The sequence below is a fragment of the Pleurodeles waltl genome, chromosome 11, assembly GCF_031143425.1.
Source record: "Pleurodeles waltl isolate 20211129_DDA chromosome 11, aPleWal1.hap1.20221129, whole genome shotgun sequence".
Classification (NCBI taxonomy): domain Eukaryota; kingdom Metazoa; phylum Chordata; class Amphibia; order Caudata; family Salamandridae; genus Pleurodeles; species Pleurodeles waltl.
The window spans coordinates 78,601,754-78,624,451 of record NC_090450.1 but is presented as its reverse complement, the minus strand read 5'-3'; the positions used below and the strand labels follow the sequence as shown (position 1 = coordinate 78,624,451).

Below are 22,698 nucleotides of genomic sequence, written 5' to 3'. Positions count from 1 at the left end.
GGGGTCGCTGGCCAGGGGAAAACCGGCGGGAAACCGCCGGTTTCCCTTTTCTGACCGCGGCTTTACCGCCGCGGTCAGAATTGGCCAGGAAGCACCGGCAGCCTGTTGGCGGTGCTTCCGTGGTCGTTGGCCCTGGCGGTCAATGACCGCCAGGGTCAGAATGACCCCCTTTGTCTTGTAGGAATTACAACAGTTCAATGATGAAAACTCATCTAAATGTGTCACCACCTTGTGAATGAGGGATACACCAACAACATCCACCGGCTGGATTCAAAAGTTGGGGATCTAGTGCGTGAAAAGATTCTTGTAAAAATTGAATTTGGCCCTTCATATCGAGCACCGGTTCCAGTCTTGGGAATACACAGTACCAGAACTGTCATTCTACCACTGCTGCCTGGTTCTCAAGAAAATCGCTTTGTTTCAATTGTCAGTGTCAAGTTACACCTTGTGACCAGTCCTACACAGTAGACCATGAGGACCCCTGAGCAGTTCTCGAACCCCTCTCAATGCTAGTCAGGATGTGCCTCTCCAAAATTTAACCTACAGTGATAGACTCCCCCAAGCTTGGAGAGGGTGGAAATTGAACTTTCATTAGTACCTGTCTCTACATCTAGGATAAGAAGTGTCCAAAATTCTGAGCAATATTACTCAAATTCAACACAAACGGATGGAATAATTTACTACAAACCACCAAGGGATACATCTGTCAGTTCTCCTTCTCCAATACCGGATCCAGTGTTTGCACGAACTGCTTCTGCATATTTTGAAAACATCAACAATCCTCTTTCAAACTCTTCAGCATCTTCAAATGCACCTGTATCAAGAGCACGTAAGCTAGTCAATTGGCTTAAAACGAACTATCCGATTTATCCATGGAATTATCTATGGATACTATTAACTGTGTTGCAATACATACAGAACGCCTCGGCACGTTCCTGGACATCCCCGGCCACGGCCACATCACAGCCCACCTGAGAGATCTACACTGGCTCCCCATCAACAAACGAATCACGTTAACACCTCAGCCACGCTCACAAGGCACTGTGCAACACTGGACCAGAATACCTCAACAGAAGGATCTCCATCTGCACCCCGACCGACAACTTCGCTCCGCCGACCTTACCCTCTGCACCGTCCCACGCGTTCGCAGAACAACTGCCGGCGGCAGATCATTCTCCCTCCTCGTTGCCAAGACGTGGAACACTCTTCCCACCCACCTGCATCAGACTAAGGACCTACTTACCTTCAGGAGACATCTCAAGACATGGCTGTTCGAGCAGTAGCAGCCACCCCTCCCCCCAGCGCCTTGAGACCCTCACGGGTTAGTAGTGCGCTTTACAAATTCTCTGATTGATTGACGGTTTGCCTTCCTTCTTTGGATTGGTTCTGTCATTGTTTTCTCTCTGCTCATACATGGCCATAATCTTCCATCATTATAACAGTAGTCTATGACAAAACCTTCGGGTCCAAGGCTCAAGTGCTAAAAAGTAGTGGCAGAAATAAATAAGAAAGGCAAGGTGCAATGATGTCACAGAACGTAATGTCACGGGAATTGATCACAGGTCTATCATACACCTTACTTTAAAAGGAATGGTCCTATTTCACAGCCAGAGCTGAGAAGCAATTGTTCCTATATAGGAAATATGGTTATCTATATATGTATGTTTGATGTATTTGTATCCAACCCACTTGTATATCCGCCTGTCTGTGAATCCATTGCAGCACACACGCTCACATTTAAAGAGTCATTTATGCATTTAGAAAAATGTAATAATTTGCATTTTATTTAATAATAACAAACATTCATACATACCGTGCTGTAGAGATTACTCAAGATGTGCACTCTCCCTTATGTGCACTGAACTCCTCAGACTGCTATCTATTTGATTATGTTACCCACTCCCAGACTATTCTCAAGGATAGGTGATATGCTGCTTGGGCAGATAGAAATGCACGTATGGTCACTTTGAAGATATGTGCAAAGTTAGATAATATTTGCGCATAAGAACAGCTTCAGTGTTAGAGCACAAGAGCAAGATGATGGCATGAGTTTTCAATTCACAATAAAAGGAACCAGTGGCGTCTCTCGACCATTTTAACAGATGCACCACCAAGTCTCTGCAGGATCACAGGAGGGGAACATATACAAAATCTTTTAAAGAAGGTCGGCAATTATAGTACTGTAGCAATCTTCTTACTGTCGGCAAAACAGCAAAGATGGTTATGCATTGCAGCAAAGCAGTGTCAATGTTTCCACCACAGACTGCCTAACATCTTGCTAGTAAGTGGCAAAGGGTTTTGTGTGCCCTGCCACTCTCTAATAGATAATTTATGCAGTACCTGACAAAAATGTTCCCTCGGCTTATGCACAGCAGTCAACCAGGCATTCTATATTAATTCTTTCTGCATGTGCATTTTAGAAGCTATACATTTGAATAAATGTCACGCGATACAGATATTACACGTCAATTATTTACCAGTAATCTTTATTATCCTGGTTGCATTTCCTCTTTCCTTGTCTCTTAGAAATCAAATCAGACTTTTGGCTGGACTCTTCCTGTGAATTTTCTTACTCGTTGTTAGAATGAGAGTGGAGTGCTTCCACATATATGTACAATTTGCTCCGTTCCGTTCAGCTTCAAAATGACCCAACTCATCTAGTCCAGCATTTTAGCCAATATCACTTTGCGTGCTGAGAGTTTTAGGACCAAACCTAATGAAAATCAGAACTTCATATCCCAGAACACAAAAACATTGCCAGCTAAATATCCAGAAAGGTTTAATGTGTCTCACATGAAATCGGTCCTTTGGTCTATATGTTATTTTTTTTGCTGAAACAAATTAGCAGTAGCTATTTTGGCTAGACGACTTTACAAATTTAAATAAGTTAAATATATATTTTTTTCGTTTGAGTTTTTCTGCCTTTTTTTCTAAGGTAAACAAAGGCCTGACAAGGAAGGAGAGATGATGGGAAATATTGCCTTTGAAAGTATAAATGTTCACCTAAGTGCTGCCGTGCAAACATTTTCATTCCCCTATAACTGGCACTATTGGCCAGCAGAGTGAGAGGGCTGAACAGATGGAGATTAAAAGGACTTCCCCCCAGGGTTTTATTTTAGAACTTTTGTCCCCATCCCTACGCTTCCCATGATAACACCCACTATAGCAGAGGCAGATTGCATCTGGCGACTTGAGTTGCTGTGATTTCAGCTGGACTTTCAGGACCTCTCTTTTAGTTGCCAAGAGAAGTGATGAAATATCCTGGAATATGAAATAAGTGTAAAAGTAATAGAATCTCAAGGGAGGTCTGATGCTTATGATGAGGCGAGGCAAATAAGAGACTGAACCACAAGGGTGGAGAAAGTCAATTGGGGGACGTTTCTTAATGGAACAAAGTCAATGGCAGTTGGGGTGCAAGGGAGGTAAGAGGCACACCAGAGCGGATCTTAAAATATGCTTGGGTAGGGGAAGACCTTTGCACAATTATCATTAGCCGCAAAAAACAAAGATCTGCAGGTTGACATCCTGTTATGTCCATGCCACGAGCTTACCAGAACTTGCGAGAATGAAGAAGGTACAACGAGGGATGGATGCATTGTGATGCATTTATACTGCCACCTTTAGTCACTTTACCCTATTGCTTCATTTGTTTAGTCTCTGATTTTTGATCCTTAGATTTTGATGCATTTGCCTTACTTTTTCCTCTTCCCTGATGTCAGTGAGAAGTTAGTGTCTTGCTACTAACAACAAGATTTCCAAGGAGTTTTATGCCTTTTGTGATCCCTATTGACCATATATTTGAGTCTTTCAGATGAGCAATTCTGTGCAGGGTGACACTGTGGTTCCTGGAAAGAGTTGCCCTACCCTCTGGCAGTCAAGACAGAGACTTAACAGGCCTTCTCAGATCCAGTGCCTGACCCATCCACCTAAAGTAGCACAGTGCACTAAGAAGCCTATTTAAATGTTGAAATCATCTTTTTTATAATTTCAAAAGCAATACAATGTGTGCGACGTGTTGGGTAGTTTTCAGGTACCTAAGCACAATTCATTTTTTCATGTGCACTAAGTTCATGATCTGCGGCACAGATTCACATTTCAGGGACACCATGCCCACAGAGCACAGTACTGTGAACTCATTAGTGCTATGTTCACTCCGGGAAATAAGAGGTTGGTGGTGTACTCAGAATGTCTGCACTGCTTGGCCAAAGGAGTATCCTCAGTAAATGCACTGTGCATAGACAACTCAACACACATATGGGAAGTCTCATGATGTTTGGAAATGTTGGCAGCCATTTTGAAGATATTGAGTATGTGTATTGGATGGACTGTCATCGATAAACAATTGAGATAATCTGTTGCTGCAGCCAGGACTTTGTTACCAGACCATATGAAGAACTGGGAGGTGGATTATTTTCCTTTTGAAGTTCACTTCAAGGTTGAAACTAAACACAGAGGAGTATTCTAATGAATTAAGACATGAGTTTTAGAAACTTGAATAGCTTAAAGTACTGTTTCAGAGACTTATTTAAAGAATTATAAACTTATATTTTCTTGTTGTATTTCTGAATTCTAAACCATGTGAGAAAAAGAAAGGACCATCTTTACCTTTAAAAGATGTTGATAGTTTCAAGATGCATATATTTGTATTTCAGGTACTGCATGTGCTAAGAAAAGTGATTAAGTGATTAATTAATACTGGTTTGAGCTATGTATTGCTGAAGGTTGGTTTACATTTCATTTTAAGAAACAATCCTCAGTATATCAGAAACAATAAGCAAAAGATAGTTGCTTAATCTGAGGAGGAAGGGAGGTTATGCAAAATTCTTTAACATCAGTTCCAAAGAAATTGTTTATATTTCACTTCAAGGAATATCAAAGTTTCACCCATATCCCAGAGAATCAGAGGCACAGAGATATTTTGGAGGTACATAATTTGTTGTAGCAAGTGTTGGAAGATTCTGTACAGAGATTTGGTACAAACACCGAGTTCTTGTGGTTGACACTGTCTGCCATCAGCGATCTGCACTGCATCCACTAGACGGCGGATAATCCTGACTGTCTTCTCCGAAGAGTATAGGCATTCGACCTTACTCTGCCTGAGGGCTTTGCAAGAACTCAGCTTTTAGCACATCCAACCCTCCTCAATCCAACAAGCGTACACAGCTTTGGATTTCTACTTTCCCCACACCTCCCATACTTAATTAACTAACAGTGTGGTGGAAGAAATTGTTAGTCTTCGCGGCCTGATTGTACCCACCACAATTCCTTTTAACAGCTTATAAATAACTAGGCGCTCCCCCACCAGGCTGCTTACACCCTCTTTTCACCGCTGGACTCTCTAAACTATTTATACACAACATTTTCACTCTAAGGGGCCCTTAAGGTTAATACCGCCCTCACCTTACAACTAATTTCAGAAGGTCGAAACATCATCATCATCATTACAAACAGGCTCCACTACCAAACCGAGTTGTTGATGTGAGAGTGATTGCACCTCATACCCAGCGCTGTAACTATATGTATTTTGTGGCATTTATTTTTAATTTTACACAGTTTTTCGAGTAAGTAGTATCACAGCTTGTCTTGTGTAAACACTGGGGACACCACATACTTCACTATTGCCAATATATTGATATGAGGAATATTTGCCATTTATAAATATATGTTACTTCTTTGATCATGAAACTAGTATTTAATTTATTATTGACCTGTTGGTAGGCTACATGTGGTGCGATCACATATGTACCATAAGGTGAAAAAACTTTATTTACATGAGTCCCTCTTGAGTCATTATTTTCCTTAATTATTTAATGTCAGTGGTTGATGCACGTTTTCACAGGACAGGAATACAAGTGGTCCTGTACCTGGACAACTGGCTGCTGAAGGTGGGCTAGCTGCAGCTGGTCTTGGACCCCCTGCAGACAACTGTGTCATTCCTGTCCAGCCTGAGGTTCTCTATTATCTCCATCCAGTGCAGAAGAGTCTCCTTTTCATGACTGTTCTAGACACAGTTGTCCGTACAGCCTTCCTGGTCCCTCAATGAACCTAGGACCTTCAGGCTGTAATTTCGATGTTTTGAGCGACAGCTTCTATTCCGGTCTTGATAGTTCTGAGGCTGCTTGGACTCCTGGCATTTTGCATACTGCTGATGCATCAAAGACAATGGCATATTTGCTCTTCAGTGGGATCTGTAAGAACAGTGGGCCTAGCACTGGGGATGGCTTTTGAACAGAATCCTTACCTTGATAGGGACTTCATGACCTTGTGTGATGGACGGTAAAGCCAATATGATGTGCAGCCAGTCGTTTGCCCCATTCCGAGTTCACAGTAGGGACAGATGAGTCACCTGAATGAGGTGGATTTCAGGGGTCTCTGATCTGAAGTGAAGCTGCACTGTCACATAAATCTTCTAGAGCTGCTCGCCATCCAGCTGTACCTAAAGGCCTTTCTATTTTCTGTGAGAGGCAGGTTGATATCCATGTGCTAACAGACCTTACAACTGCCATGCTTGGCGGAGTAGGGTCTTGTGGCTCCCAGCTGGATGCTGTACAGCTTAGCTGATATCTGGCAATTCACTGGATTTTGCCTGACTGGCACATAGTGGGATCTCTCAACATCAGGGCACAGAAACTCAGGAGGATTTTGCCAATCATGAGTGACATCTGCATCTGATCAAAGCACTGATAACTACGCCCATTGCAGTGTGCCTTCTGTAGACCTATTTGCTACCTCTGGAAATACAAGTTGTTCAGCTCGTGCCACACTTGAGTTTATGCTTCAAAGGTTTCTAGAAGACACATTCCACCTTCAGTCTGACTCTGATATTCTATATGCATCTGCCTTTGCTGCTGTTACTGGGGTTCCTGAAGAGAGTCAGGTGGGACTGAACATAGTTGATTCTGATGGCCCGGGGTTGGGTCAAGAGGGTCTGGAACCATGATCTGCTGACCCTGTGTATCAGCCTACACTTTGGCTTCCCCTTTGGGAGTACATGCTTTCGAGCAGCCAAGTAGGGTGCTGCACACAAGCCTTCACAAGCTCAAACTTAATGGATTGAAATTGATCAGACTTGTCTTAGGAGATTCATCTACCATCGTAGGTGGTTGATGGCATTCGCACTATTTGTCATCCGTCTACCAAATCAATTTATTTGTTCTGTTGTTTCAAGTTTGTAGCTTGGTGTGAAGAGAGACTCTATACAGATTACATTTGTCTCCTATATTTTTGTTGTGTTTGGCCCAACAAGGCTTTGCTTGTGGGTATCGTTAATTGTTAGTTATCAGCACTGTCGACCTTACTTTGTTTGCCTGATCAGCTCTCTTTATTCAGATCACCACTGCAATGCATTTTCTAAAAGTGCATTGCCTCGGCCCCTTCACTATGCCGAAGTGTTTCGCATTGCAATAACATCTAAACTTTACATCACTGAGCTGCTGGCCTTGTCAATTCAGAATCTGAATTTACCTCTTTTACTTACAAATTGGTGCTTAGGATGTGTGCATCCTCCCTTCTCCGGAAAGTGGTGTCACCATTTGATGTGGGGCAGGCCCTCACATTTCCTGCATTCTTTTATCCACCTTATCCATCTAATGGATCAATCTGTGCTATTAGTGTTTACATTGCTAGGACATAGGAGTAGCAGTTTGGTGATAAGCAGTTTGTTTGGTCCACTGGTGTAAAGAAAGGAAAGGCTGTTGAGAAAGGGTCCATGGCAAAGTGAATTGTCTTCTGCATCAAACTTTGTTGTGCAATGTCAAAAAGTATCGCCCTGAACGCTTGTGGGCTCATTCCGCCAGGACAGAGGCATAAACTGCTGCTTTAATTCATGTGTTCCAGTTTTAGACATCTACCAGGCGGTCAAGTGGCCATCTCTCCGTACTTTCATCGGTCACTAATGCATTGATTCAAAAGTCCACACAGAAGGTCATTTTGCCTGCTTAGTACTGTGGGATTTCCTATTGGAAAAGGGTCAATACAGATTTTCATATCGCAGATCTAGAATGGCATTGTGGGTGAAACATGATGATCTGGAATGTGTCCCTGAGCAATTGGTAGAGAATAATGCAGCATTCCTTCCATCACCATGTTGTTTGTTGCTGTAGAAGCCTCACCACAATGGCAGTGCACATTTTGTTCAGTAATTGAGCGAATGTTTTTACTACAGTCCATGTAGCAGAAGATACCGTCTCAATCTGAACCATTGAAACACGTATTAATCTGACTTGCCCCCTGACAAGACCCTATTTTGCCTCAGCAGTTGCTTTAATCAATTCCATATTAATATTAGCATTTTGGTTTGGATATTTGTGTGGAACCACATGCCATAATATAAGGCAGCTTCAGCTCTTAGATGTTAGAAAGATGTACACAAACACTTTGATGGGAAAGCAAAAAGTAGAAGTGTGCATGCAAATGGATGGAATCTAAATATTAAATCACAGGCTTGCTGAGAATTGCTGTATTACTGGCAAATGTGAAATGTAAAACCTGTTCACTCTCAGAGTTTCTATGTTTTCCTCTACATTTTATAACATATTTATACACCATAAGGGTAGTGATAGGGTTCCAGCATTTCTTTTGTAAATGGAGATCCAGAGTTGATACATTTCATGAATTGGTACTTATTTTATCTCACATGTGGTCTTTTTATAATCCTTGGCTCACCTCCATACATAGATGAGCACCTGCTTCTGGGAGGCAGTGTGTATAGTATGTAGGATCTAGTTTAGATTGAAAGAGGGTGATCCGTGTTAGTGTCAATTCAAGTCCAGAGACCTCCCATGTTAATTGAGTTTGGATGAGTCTACACTTAGAGTCAAATTGCAAGGTTTCTGAAAATGTTTTAAATTTTGTGGAATCACATTCAGTTCAGAATCTAGACACTAAGGTTGTTGATAGGATTTGTTGAAAAGTGTAATCTTTATACGAATTAGAACAACATATTTTCTTATCTAATAAAGTATATTTCTATACACTTTCAATGGCTCATGATCATTTCAGACAAGGGAAAGTAATATTGCATATACATTCCTGAGAAGTCCTTATGTGTGATCAGTTATGCCCCTCTGTTTGGGAAAACAATATTAGGATGTGTTTTCTCTTTGTTTTGATAGAAGCAAGCCAGTTACACCAAAAAATCTCCGAAAGTGTATACCATGCACCGATGAGGTCGTCCAGCTCAAACAGGTAAAGCACATTACTAATTCTTTGCATTTCCATCTACGGTGTCATAAGATACTTTTGCACATCAGCAATACTTTTACAACACTGGATCTTTCATATATTGACATGCTTGATTCGTTCCCTGTTGTCCAGCGGCGAATCCTTGTTATATTTAAATAGCAGTAAGCAGTGTTAAAATGGTCATAGGCTTGAATAGCAGTTTATTTAGTAGTACAGCCACCTCATTGAATAAATCTGAACATCAGACAATGAAGTTGTCGCACCAGCTCTCCTACTCCCCCTATAGGCCACCATAGCGAAGATTTCTACAGCATGTCATGTGTGAGGGAACCCCCTGGCAAAGCTCTGCTCTAGCCTTCCAGTGAACTCAAAATATCTGGTTTACACTGAAATTGAACCAGCCTTATCCTCATCTTCCACAGAACTGTGAGTATTTTAAGGACATTTTGCCACTTTCTGGGCTAGGGAGACCCTCTTACCTATAAGTCATAAAAGTCATCTGCCACCATGGCTGACAGAGAGAGGGAAATCGCTCTTCAAATTTGGTTCCTCTTGTGTGCGGAAGAAGATTTATAGTGATGGCTGACCATCATTCACAATGCATTTATTGCTTTTATCCTGATCATAAGGCGTCACACTGTGATATTTGTAAAACCTTTACTTCTAATCCTCTAAAGACAGAGAGAGGAGGTTAGTATTATATATATATTGGATAAGACAATTTTCCTTCTTCTGAGGGGATGCCCCCTTTTCAGGGCCATCAAAGCAGATGCTTACAGTCAGACAGTACAAGTCTCTGTTAGGCCTAATGCCATCATGCACAGGCTTCATTGCTTTTTTGAAGACTGCAGATAGGGCTTGTCCAATAAGATCTGGACATGCAATGGAAGCACATTGAAATCTCTTGAGACAACACACTCCAAATCACCAGAAGACTGAAATTGACATTTTTTTTGGTTGAGATTCCCAACAAATCTAAAAACAGGTCTTTCTTTCCAACCTGTAGCAAGAAGGATTGTACTGACAACAAATGCGTCTGGAAACTGCTGGGGCGCACACCTGTTAGGACTTTCAACTACAGGCCTCTGGTTGGATGCAAAAATAATGGCTCACTTTAATGAGCTGTTGAGATAGATGGAAAGATAGATAGATAGATAGATAGATAGATAGATAGATAGATAGATAGATAGATAGATAGATAGATAGATAGATAGATAGATAGATAGATAGATAGATAGATAGATAGATAGATAGATAGATTTTTTAATTAAAATCATTAGTGGTCAGCTTGGAATGTTACCACTACAAAAACTTAAAATTATGACAATAAGTAAAATCTGCACTGAACAGTAAGGAGCAAAAGTTATGGGGAAATCCCAGACAACATTTTGGTGCAACTAACAGGGGAGGATAAATATAGTAACATATTAAAAACATGGTAATTTCCCTGTGGTTATATTATAGTGGGCAGATCAAAATAAAAATACAAAAAAAGGAGTGGGTGAGAATTCATTAGCAAATCTTAAAAAGCAGTATAACACATTAAATCTAATTTAAAATTGAACGTGAAATGCCATTTGGTTAAAATGCACATGCATCTCTCACCATGATAGGACCTAACAAAGGAAGCAAAACAAATTGCAGCACATTCGATGTGTAGTTTGTCGTAATGGAGTGGAGACCAAGTCCATACGTCGAATTTGACGGGAGGGTGTCACCCTAATGGCGAAGGTTTAGATGTTGAAGACATCGCCACACTAATTAAGAGCCTAACTGGGTCATACATAAGGGTAATTGATCCACTGATCATTGCTGAACCGTATGTTGAGAATTCCAAACCGGCCACAGACACAATTTTCTGTGAGGCGACGTTTTAACAGATGCAAACGATGTGAACTAACGATTCTGTTGGATAATTACATAAACGGCATGCAGGCTCCACAGATCCCATCAGCCTACCATATCTGAAGCCCTTGATTGGAAGCAAATCAAATTGTTGCATCAGCTGGTGTTTCTGTGGCTTTGAGGGAGGTAAGATTAAGAGTGTAGGCAGTTGAAGGGGGTCATACAGTTTCAGTGCCCAGCTGCCACGTGAGTGTTTTGCCAGCACCTTTACATCAGCCAGGGCAGAGATGATTTTTGCCTGCGTGTAGAGTGACTTTTCTTACTTTGGTGGTAAAGAAGCTTTCTCAGTGATCTGCTGCATCCAAACAGAATAGTACCTGCTTGAGTTGAATGTTCCAGGATGAGCCTTCACACTTAATTTCGTGCCGTATGAGGCTCTTAAGTGACCCATTGAGGGCAGTCTTCGCATTGCCATGAGCATAAGTTGTTGTCTCAGAGACTGAGTTCTAATCAGCTTTGAGCTAACCAGGTGCAAGAAAGCAGATGAAAGATTTGTTCACATCAATGTGATTGAGCTCCTCACCTTATGATTATGCCTTCAAGCTTTTCTCCTGAGAATAGTAGGTCAAGTAGTTTTAATTAGTATCGACAACACAACATCTGTGTTCTACATAGCCAAACAAGGTGGAATGAAGTCTCTACCTCTCCCAGAGGATACTCAATTACTAGGACGGGGCCATTGTTCATGAGATTGACATTGTGTTGGACCTGGCCAAGAGTGGACTCAAATATTCTTCAGTCAGAGTCCAACTGGCTGCGATATCAAGATTTAGGAGGATAGATCTCTTGTCATCTGCTCTGTTCTCCCAGCAGATCATAAAGCAATTTAAGAAGGGACTTTTCAGGTCATTTCTGACTGTAAAACACCCTTGAAAAATAATCTCGAGGAAGACATCTATTCTCCTAGCATTAACATCACCAAGGAGAGAGGGGAAATACAAAAAATTACCACCAGGGAACATTTCTGCCAGTTCACTTAAGATTTATGTTCAAGGTTAATACTGACTTTTAATTGAATGAATTAGTCATTCTATGACCTTTCTTTCCTAACCCAGCTATGCCAGCAGAAATCTCCTTGCATTCATTAGACTTACATGGATGCTTTGGGTCCTACATTAGGAAAACAAAGGACATACAGTTGTCAGACAGCCAGGAAGAGACCAACTCTGTCCAAACAGGGGATAGCATGTTGTCTCTCATCCTGCATTTACCTTCTGTCATACCAAGGCCAAGTGTCCACTCCTAGAGAGAGTGAGGGCAGGTTCCACCAGGAGCATGGCATCAATTGTGGCATTCTGTGCTCGTGGGCTTTAGCGAGACATCTGCTGTGCAGCCACTTGGAGGAGCATGCACTCATTCACATAGCTCTATTGTCTCACCATGGGTTCAGAAGCTTTTTAAATTTATACTGCTTGCTATTCTGATTCTAGCATGTGAATATATGAAAGATCCAGTGCTAGCGAAGAAATTAGCTACATACCTGTAACTCCAGTACTCCAAAAATGAAATCTTTCATATAGTCACATGTGACCCTTCCTCCTCCCCAGTTAGAGGCTTATTTTTTATTTTTTATTTATTCCTTTGACACTTCTGCTTTGAAATCTGAGGTTCCAACTCATCAGCTGAAGTCGTATTGCTTCAAATGAGATGGATGTGCTACTAAACAAACATTGTGTTCAGGCATATGGCCATTATAACACTGTTTTCTAAATGTGTCTGGGATTCCCAAACTGTTGATAGGGAATGATTCAGGCATGTACATATATCAAATATTCCAATGTGGGGGAACTGGAGTTACAGATGAGGAACTAATTTCTTAGTATGACTGTAAAACTCGTTGTTAGATGTGATGTTCATTTGCATGCGTTTGGGTACTTTGATGAAAATCATTTACTTTTAGATGGTCTACCGAATATTGCCCTGTAATGTAAATTTGGCCTCTGTTGAGTGTTATAACTTCCTTTGCTTACTTTGACTGTATATTGAATGTTTTTGCACTGCGATGTGCCACAATGCCTTTATTAAAATGGGAAAACAGTAAAATTATTTTTTTTAAACCTTTAATTTTTAGGTCGCACTACAGTCTGTGTTTGCTAACCGACCGTGAAGGATTACCATCACCACTACATACCACACAACAGATAACACCCAGCACACAAAATAAACATGCACATAGAAGATTAGGTCATAGGATCACTCCTATTTTGCCATTGGCTTGTTTGGGCAAGACCTTTTTGGCATTGACTGGCTGGCTGTCAGTCATCATTTTAGATCATCCTATACCATACTGAGGATGTTAACAAGACACTTGACTCGTGGATGACATAAAGTACTTCACTACTTTGACTGCAAATGAATTTGTAATATTATGTTATCTTACTGTGCCTCACTATTTATACAGTGAAGTGACCTTTCTTGTTACTTGGGCCTCGCCTGCACTGTTGGTGTCTCTCTTCCAAGACTCCTTGCTTCTACCCTGCTTCTATGCACCTGGCCTCCTCCCCAAATCAGGGGAGATGTGGTGCTGGATTCCTTGTCTACAGGTGAAGGCAGTCGAGGCCTCTCCACCTCCTTACCTTAATCAGAGCCAGAACCTCACTGCAGGAGAAGCCCTCCCAATTCTCCCTCCTCCTAGCACAACAGAGCAAACCTCCTAGTGCGGGAGGGCCCTGCCGCTCCTATCCTGCCTATGGATAGGGAAAGCCTTTTAGGGTGAAGGGTTTGGGCTGTGGGTTTTTATGTGGTAGGACTCCCATGCTCTGCCTCTCTCAAAGATGTTCCATTGCCGTGATGCAGACAAAGACCCATGGGCTGCTTCACCCTCTCCTCTACATTTTCAACAACTGCATACAATGTTTTCTAGTCATGTTAATGCTGGAAGTGACATAGGGAAAACATTGAGAACTGCACTGCCAAAGATGGGTGCCAGCTTATACCCCGAGCTGTGGACTTACCTATAAAAATGCATCATAAAGCTCCATCTCCTTAAGGTAGCGTGGTTGAGGTGCAGGGAATCTGAAGCTACCATGCCATTCTGCATCAAAATACTGCTCAAAGAGCTGCTGCAGGGTCTTTAATCCTTCAAAGGGTCGTGCCTCCAGAGCATAGAGCATAGAGCATGTTTTTTTAATCTTTATATGTGCCTAAGCTGATTATTGCCCCTGCTGAAGAGATCTGCTTGTCACTCAAAGATCACATGATGACAGGGCCCCCTGTCTTCCATATTCATCTATTGAGGTGCATTATACAGGTACTGATTATTTCTAACTGAAGACAAATTGGTAGTGTGCACTATAAGTGGTTGTTAGCCTTCCTCTACCATTTACCATGGAAACATATAAAGTATAAAGTTCTTCTTCAAAATATTAAATTGAGAACAGAAACCTTAATGAAAGGGAAACGACAATCGGTGTGTGATCTACAAGTGAGGAGTACAAATTCCAAGGAATGACTTACAGGTTTATTCCTCTGAGGTTACAAAACTATGCCAATGGTGTGGGCAATACGAATGCAACAAGCAATATCTCAGAATAAACGAGTAGTCATTGGTCACTTGTCGATCATGCCTATGAAAAAGAATTCTCCTCTTGTCCTTGGAAGAATATGTATCACTACAATGAGTGTTTATAGTGTGAAGAATATTAACTTGATTTTTATATAGAATATAATTCCTATGTTCAGCCATTTGTATATGTTGTAAATAAATAACCTTTTAGCCTTTTGCATTCCTTGTGAGGTCAATCCCACCTCTGAGACAAGAAAATCAGAAGTGTTGAAAATGCAAACCCTGCCCACCCTATAACGGTCACCATAATTGGGCTGGCGTTCTCAGGATCTTCTTCTTTGCTTCCTTCTCAACTGAGTGAAGGATGTCTGGAGTTAGAGATCTCTGCCTGGTTTGAATCTCCATCATAGGCAGTATCTCCCCCTGCTGGACTTGGGGGGAACTGGAGCCTTTCTGTGGGAGCGACAGTCTGAGGAAGTAGAAGAAAGAAAAGATCCCTGGTTATGGAGATGCTTTCACATGTCTGAGAAACAATATTCAAGACCCGGTAAAGAAAAGCCTTTTTTGCAGCTTTTTGTAACCTGTACCTAAGGTAATATAATAGGAATGCTGCTAAGAAGTAGCTCTTATAATGCCATTCAAAGGTTCACATCTTTTTTAGAAATATATAGAAAGATTAACCTTAGGTTTAGGGAATTAAAACAATCTTCCTCTTTTTGGGAAACAGTCTTCTGGGTCCGATGGATCAATGAAACAGAAGCCTTAAATCACACAAATTTACAGATTGTTTTTCTTAGTTCCTGGAGAAATCTTTCTCTGGTTGCTTTTCTAGGAAAAACAAAATAGTAAACCTCCAATAAAAAATCTTGTTCTTGACTATACTGGGGATCAGGGAAGTGTTGCCCCATACTTGCAGGTGGGTGGTCGTATTCACAAATGGTAAAATTGAACTTCAGACATGTGGGTCCTGGATATGGTCAAACGGCATACAAGGTAAGAGTTCTTTTCTCAACCTCTGAGTTCTGTGATCAATCCTACATCATGTCCAAAATGCCCGATAAGGTGGAAAGGTGTTTATCAGCCAGTATATGGTGGTATACCTTAAGAAAGTGAAGATATAGGTGCAAGACATTCCATTTAAAATTAAGATACTTCAGACCAACCATTCCTCTGATTTCCTTAGTCACTGTAGTCTTGAGCCTAAAACTGTTGATTTTCTGTAAATGACAAAGGGCCTGATTTATATTTTGGCAGAGGGGTTACTCTGCCACAATGGTGATGGATATCCCAGTCACAGAAATATAAATTCCATTATATCTTATGGGATTTATATTTCAGCGGCTGGGATATCTGTCACCATTGTGATGGGAGTAACCCGTCTGCCAAAATATAAATCAGGCCCAAAGTCAACTCTGAACAGTCTTGGGTTTATCCTGAATGTTCCAAAATCTCAGCTCAATCCATCAAAGGACCCGACCTATGTTGGAGCCAGATTCAGGACAGACTTAGTCAAAGTCTTTGTTCCAGAAACAATAGCAATTAGCTTTCAGTTATTGATGTCCAGTTCATTATCCCTCCAGGGTGGTTTGCTAGGAAGTGGATTGAGGAAGGGGACAAATGTTAGGTTGTTTATTTACAGTTCAAAAGGCAAACCTTCATTTATGTCTATGACTTTGGCACCTACAGAATATTTGACCTCCTGTTGCTTAGGCCTTGGAAGCGCTGGTGCCAGTCACTAGAGAAAAGGGACGATCTCCGCTGTTGGTTGGAGCCAGTGAACCTCTCCTAGAGGGTTCTGATGTATCTGGAATCTCCAATGATCTCCAATGATTTTCATGACAGATGCTACCTCTTTGGGAAGGAGATCTTGTTTTTGTCAACACAGTCTTCAATGGAGAGCTGCAAGCTGTTGTGTTGAGAGCACTACAACATTTTCAGCAAAAAAATACAACAAAAGAACATGGTTGCATACTTCGAACATCAGGGAGCGAATTCATTCCAAGTCCCTGAGGTTATTGGTGTAGTATTGTGTGTTAACGATGACGAGACCCTTTTAGTTGCTGATGGACTCCATAGAACTTTGATGTACGTCTTAGGTGTGGTGAATAAATTTAATGTTAGAATGTTGAGTTTGCAGTTACACACGAAGCAATAAGGATGTGTAAGACCAAGCTCTGTATGTGGCGTAGTCATTTATGAGTACCCAGGCTCAGTTGGAGGCAACAACAGGTGACGAGATAGGGGATACATAACCCAAAAATCAACAGTGCTCTATCAGAGAGTTTGCCATGGTCCAGCAAACTGTTCGTGCGTGGCACACTTGCCATAGTTCAAGCAAAGATCGATGTTTGGCATATGTGCAGTCAAAGCGCCACTCCAGTCAGTGTGAAGCTAATGAAGATAATGAAACCCTCATTGAAAAGTCTATAAATTGAAGGCCAGAAACTTGCCAGTAAGCCCATGAAAGAGGTACTGTGCCAGTAAGTGACACTGAGCTACAAAATCATACAGTACAACAACACTAAAGACAGTGACAAACAGGTACAGATAAATGCTAAAGGCAGCAACAACCGGGTACAGAGAAATGCTAAAGGTAGTGACAACCAGCTATGGTAAATACAATGAGCACCGTCAGCCAAGTGCACGAGAACACTGTGAATAGAAACAAAAACAATGGAGAGAGGTGAGAAATATGGAGAACCTGTGCAAGAACCGAAGCCACTACTTACTGCTAAATAAGAAGACAGCAACTCACCATCAAGAGAGCGGGCGTGATGACCAGGTGACGGCACAAGGCTAGTGCTTGATGAAGGTGCCAGCACAAGTGGGCATTAGGCGCTGCTGGAGCGAGCTCCACTCTCTGCAGCAGTAAGTGCTAAAGGTTATGATGCTGCTGCATTCCTAAAGCAACTGCCCCCCTTAGATACTGCCAAAAAACAAACAATGATGAAGAAGCCATACGTCTACAAATTATTGAAGGATGTCTCTCAGATTAATTCAGATAACAAATGCTGAGAAACCCTTACTCTGGAGTTGATTCTCATAGTTGTCAGAGCCGAGGAACATGCTGATCGACAAGCTGCTGACATGGAGGCCAGAGGAGCCCAGAGTGAGTCAGTCATGAACATGAAAAATAAACAGAAACACAAAGCTGAAGGACACAGTATAATGTCTCCAAAGAAAAATAAACTAACTCTGCTTTAGATGTGGATTTTAGTTTCCACACAAAGGTAAATGTCCCGCCATTGTACAAGTATGTAAAGGCTTTGGGAAGGAGAACCATTTTGTAGTGGTTCGCATGGCAACGGAAAAGCTAAGTGCGTCAGAGAAAGAAACAAAATGAATGCCAGAGCTTCTAAAAGCAACGTTCTGCGAACGCCCACAAGGTCCAGTGGCAACGTCAGCTGAGGCAAAACAACACCAAACGAATTTGATCATCATCTAAATCTTCCTCCAATATTTCCTCGTCTTCATTGTCAAGCAACAGTGAGACAGACAGATGCGCCATATCGATAATTACCTGACAAAAATGTGCACACGTCAAACTAGCCGCATGCAAAGAAGAATTAGAGACAAAGAAAAATAGGTGTTACAATTACAACAGTAAGCCAACCATTGTCCTAAAATTACACTAAAAGTAAACAGATGCTCCATACCTTTTATTATTGACAGTGGTGAGTCGATAAACATTATGCCTGAGGAGAAATATAATGAATTGTCTCCATTGCCCAGCCTTACACCATCAAAAAGTAAAGTGTATACATGGGCTGTGTCAACACCATTAAAAAGCCAAGATTCATTTGCAGTAACTATGAGACACAAAAAAGATAAAAGTAAAAGCACCCATTCAAGTACTTCAAGGTAATGCATCAAGTACCTGTTTACTCAGTATAAATATTGCTGCTGACATGGGACTGATATCTCTGAACTACAACATGAATATTCATCACAAAATGGTAAAAGTAATTTCCCGTCTTTGTTTCATGAGTGGGAAAACTTAAGACCATGAAAATGAAACTACATATCTGTGAGGACGCTCGTCCTGTTGCTCAAAGACATAGACAAATTGCATTTAATCTACAAAAATCTATTGAGAAAGAGCTTGAGACCTTGCTAAAGCATAATATCATTGAGTGTTCTAATGGTCCAACTCTATGGGTTTCGCCCTTAGTGGTAGTGGCAAAACAAAACAGTGAAGGAACTGTACGCGTCTGTGTTGATATGCATCAAGTCAACAAGGCAACTGAAATAGAACAACATCTCAGTCTGCATATTAATGACATGATCACACAGCTAAATGGTGCCAAAGTATTATCTTGCCTTGATCTGAACAAAGGATATCATCAATTGGAACTTGAAGAAAATTACACGTACATTACTATGTTTTCTGCACAAATTGGTTTGATCAGATATAAAGGCTTATGTTTTGGTGTGTCATCAGCTGCAGACCTTTTTCAAGATGTCATTCAATATATTATAACCTGTAATAAATGCTTTCAATGACAGTGATGACATATTGGTTTTTAGATCCTTTAAAAAAGAACATGATAGAGCTCTTACTCAAGTGTGTTGTTTACTTGCAGATGCAGGTTTAACTCTGAATGCTGAGAAATGTGAGTTTAACAAAACAAAACTCACATTATTTGGTCATATCTTTTCTGTTGGGGGCTGGCCCCAGATCCAAGTGCTAACTTTGTCATCCACCAATCCCTCAAACGATATTAGCATGTTATGTTCTTTCCTTGGCATGGCCAGTTACTGTTCCAGAAACATACTTGACTTTGCCGCAGTCAATGCTCCCTTGAGAGATTTAACAAAAAGAAATGCTCCATTCTGCTGGTCACATGAATGTGAGCAAAGCTTAAGGAAAATCAGACATGCAATTGAGAATGTCACTGAAGTTCCTACTTTGATCCAAAGCTCCCTACATCGGTTGTAGTTGATGCAAGCCCGGTCTGACTGGTTGTGCTCTTTTCCCAATACAGTGGACACCCAATTGCTTGAGGACATATTGTGGCATATGCAAGCAGAAGTTTGTCACAAACTGAACATGCCTATTAACAGCCTGAAATGGAAAGTTTAGCAGTGTTGTGGGCTAGTGAACTTTTCCACATATTCTTTTATGGAAAACCTTTCAGTCTTGTAAATGATCATCAAGCATTGCTTACCATCTTTAGCAATCCAAAAGCTAAGATGCCTCCTAGAATTGAACGTTCTAGTTTGCGACTACAGGAATATGACAGCATTATCGTGCACCAACCAGGGAAAGATCAAAACCTTGCTGACTTCTTTTCATGGGTGCCAGTACAGAGTCATGGTACCCCTTCCAAAGCGGCTGATATCTACATTAACTTTATTGTAAAGTCAAGTACCCCTGCTGCTATTACTTTGGAACAAAATAATACTGCAACAAATAAGGACAACCACATGCTGATACTGAAAGACATTACTTCACATCACTCCTGGAAACAGCACACTGTGACCTACCACATATGACAGTGAATATCAGAAGTTCAAACATGTGAAAGTGGAACTCTCTGTCACTCAAGAAGGTATTGTTTTATGTGGCTCAAGAATTGTCATACCAGAGACATGAAGTAATTGATGTGGCTCATGAAAATGCAATTGTTGCCACTAAACAAGATTTACAGACTGACTGTGGTTACTTCATCTTGATGAGAGAGTTGAAAGAGAGCTGAAAGCCTGTCATTTGTGCACTTGCTTATCTCCCAAAATCACTCACCATACCTTGAACGTGTTGGATTTACCAAAACATATATGGGATAGAGTTGTTGATTTCTTTGGTGTTCCTGGGGCCAGGGAAGGGCACCTGTGGGCTCTTTCCATAGACTCTGACCGATCCCGTAACGCCTGCCCATACCCGGCGTTAAATAATGGTGCTAGGCAAGCTTAGCGCCATTATTTAAGGCTCCTATAAAATAGGAGCCTTATTGGATCTCCCGGCCACGAAACCATTTTGATCTCCAAGTGCTACCAAGAGCACCGCGGGAGCTATTCTTAACATTTTGATTTTAGCGAAGAGTTTGTAATCATTGTTTAATAAACTTATAGGGCGATAATACACAGGCTGTGTAGCAGGCTAGTCTTTTTATGGTTACTTACAATAACCTCCTCTGTAAATTTGTTTGGGAATTTTGCACCCTTCTAAAACTTGATTGAACAATACAACTAAAAAGTTGACCAACTGTGCCTCAAATATTTTAAAAGACTTGGCTGGTAGGCCACCTTTTCCGCATGCCTTTGCATTCAGCAATGATATAATCGCCTCTTTAACTTCAATCCGGGTAATAGGGGCCCCCACCATTTCCTGAGAGTCCCTACTAAATGATGGTGGTTTTAAAGAGCGTAAATAGTCTTCAATCCTTAGTCCTCGATCCTTCCTGGTGCAGGGGTTATCATTGAGGGATAGAGATCAGCAGTGTTTCAGAAACACCCTGGTGATCTGATCGGGAGCGTCACAGTAAGATTCTTTCTTCCATCAAAAATTGATCTAATAATCCTCTGACTTCGCTTGTTTTTGGCCAACCAAGCCAAGAAGCAACCAGCATGCTCACTCTCCTAATAACATTGCTGAAAACATGAATTCTGATTGACAAGTTCCCTAGAAACAAAGTAGTCCTTAAGTCTTTGGACTGCTAGTACCGATTGTGCTTTGGAATCAGAGGTATGTAGCATAGAGTCCTCCCTATGGACTTGCTCTAGCTCTTGTTGCAGGGAGGCTATTTCCTCTCATCCCAGGTTCTTAGCTCGAGCATTGAAGGAAGTTACCTCCTATCGATCAATGGGCTTGCAGGCCCCCCATACAGCAAAGCTAGAGGCTGTACCAATGTTCCTCTGAAAGACATCTTCTACCGCCACGTGCATTGCCGCAACCCAGCTTTCTTGAGTTACAAGAGTTCTAGCTAAAGACCACCGTGGTCACTCTAATGGGGGTTTGCTTAGTCTTACATCCAAAAAGGGGTCTGAATGATCTGAAAAGGGGTTCGACAACATACCAGATCCATCCATATCCCAATTACATAATGTTAATAAACAATCTATTTGTGGACAGTTTGATCGTAGACTTGCAGGCTCACTCCTATCTACGTAACTTTAGGGATCCTTTAGACCTAGGTTAATTTCCCTGTAAATTACGACCCAACGGAATGGCCACTCTTCTACCAGTCGCATTTGCAGATGCATAAAATGCATAAGAAGCTAATTTAGACGTTGTAAATTGTTTAGGGGAGGCTTTCGGAGGCGTCTCCTGAAGCAAAGTGATTTGAGCTCCAACCGACTTAAGCCAGGGTAGATTTGATCTCAATTTTTGTGAGTTGTTGATCCAGTTTGCATTACACAAGGCGACCCTGATGAATGTGCGTCTTGTCCCTGGGATGTTCATAATGGATCAAATAGAGCCTAGTGGCCACTGTCTTACAGCTGGCCTGACATACTCCTGGCTGTGCTAGATGTGACATTAACCCACATCCCACAGTTTCCCTTTATGATGTTGCTGGCAGTGTAGTTATTGCTGCGTAAAACATGTTCAGCTTGATTATCAAAATTACCCTACCTCCTTCCCCTCACTCACCTCAACGTGCCCCACACCTGCTCTCTAGCCCCTCTAGCCCCCTCTGACCCTAGAGCCCAGCCCATCTTGGGCTCACCAAAGAGATGGCCCCCACCTTCCCTGTACACTCCCTCCCCCTCAACCCCCTTTTACCCTCCCGGCCTGACAACTGAATGGGTCCTTGGCATGGCACCTTGAGACTGCCTGTGGTAAATGAGAGTGACTCCGCTAAAATGTGAAGCTTCAGCACTGTGGGGTACTGGCTTGGGACAGGGTAGGGCAGACAATTTAAATATTTCTGGCATTAAAAGGTCCTACCCCAACCCTAGCCCTTCCCTCCCTATCCCTCTTCAAGGCTGCTGAATTGAATAGAGAAACTCTTTTGCCTGCTCAACTGACTGGAAGATGTGCAACCTCCCCTTGTGGAGAACTTTCAGTCTGGACTGTTGAACAAAACCTGTTGGGGTGCCGACATTCTGGAAACTATGCATCATTTGTTTAAATTGTTTGCGTCACCTCGCTAAAAGTACAGAAA

At 41.6% G+C, this 22,698-nt stretch overlaps 1 protein-coding gene across 3 annotated transcripts in view; it reads left to right on the top strand.

The window, feature by feature from the left end:
* Window positions 1–22,698, top strand: part of MCF2L2 (MCF.2 cell line derived transforming sequence-like 2) — a 1,607,631-nt gene that overhangs the window by 1,462,018 nt on the left and 122,915 nt on the right. For all 3 annotated transcript variants that reach the window (XM_069213109.1, XM_069213110.1, XM_069213111.1), the window contains exon 25: window positions 9,114–9,186. In XM_069213109.1, coding sequence (XP_069069210.1) covers window positions 9,114–9,186 — 73 coding nt within the window. The remainder of the gene's footprint in view (window positions 1–9,113; window positions 9,187–22,698) is intronic.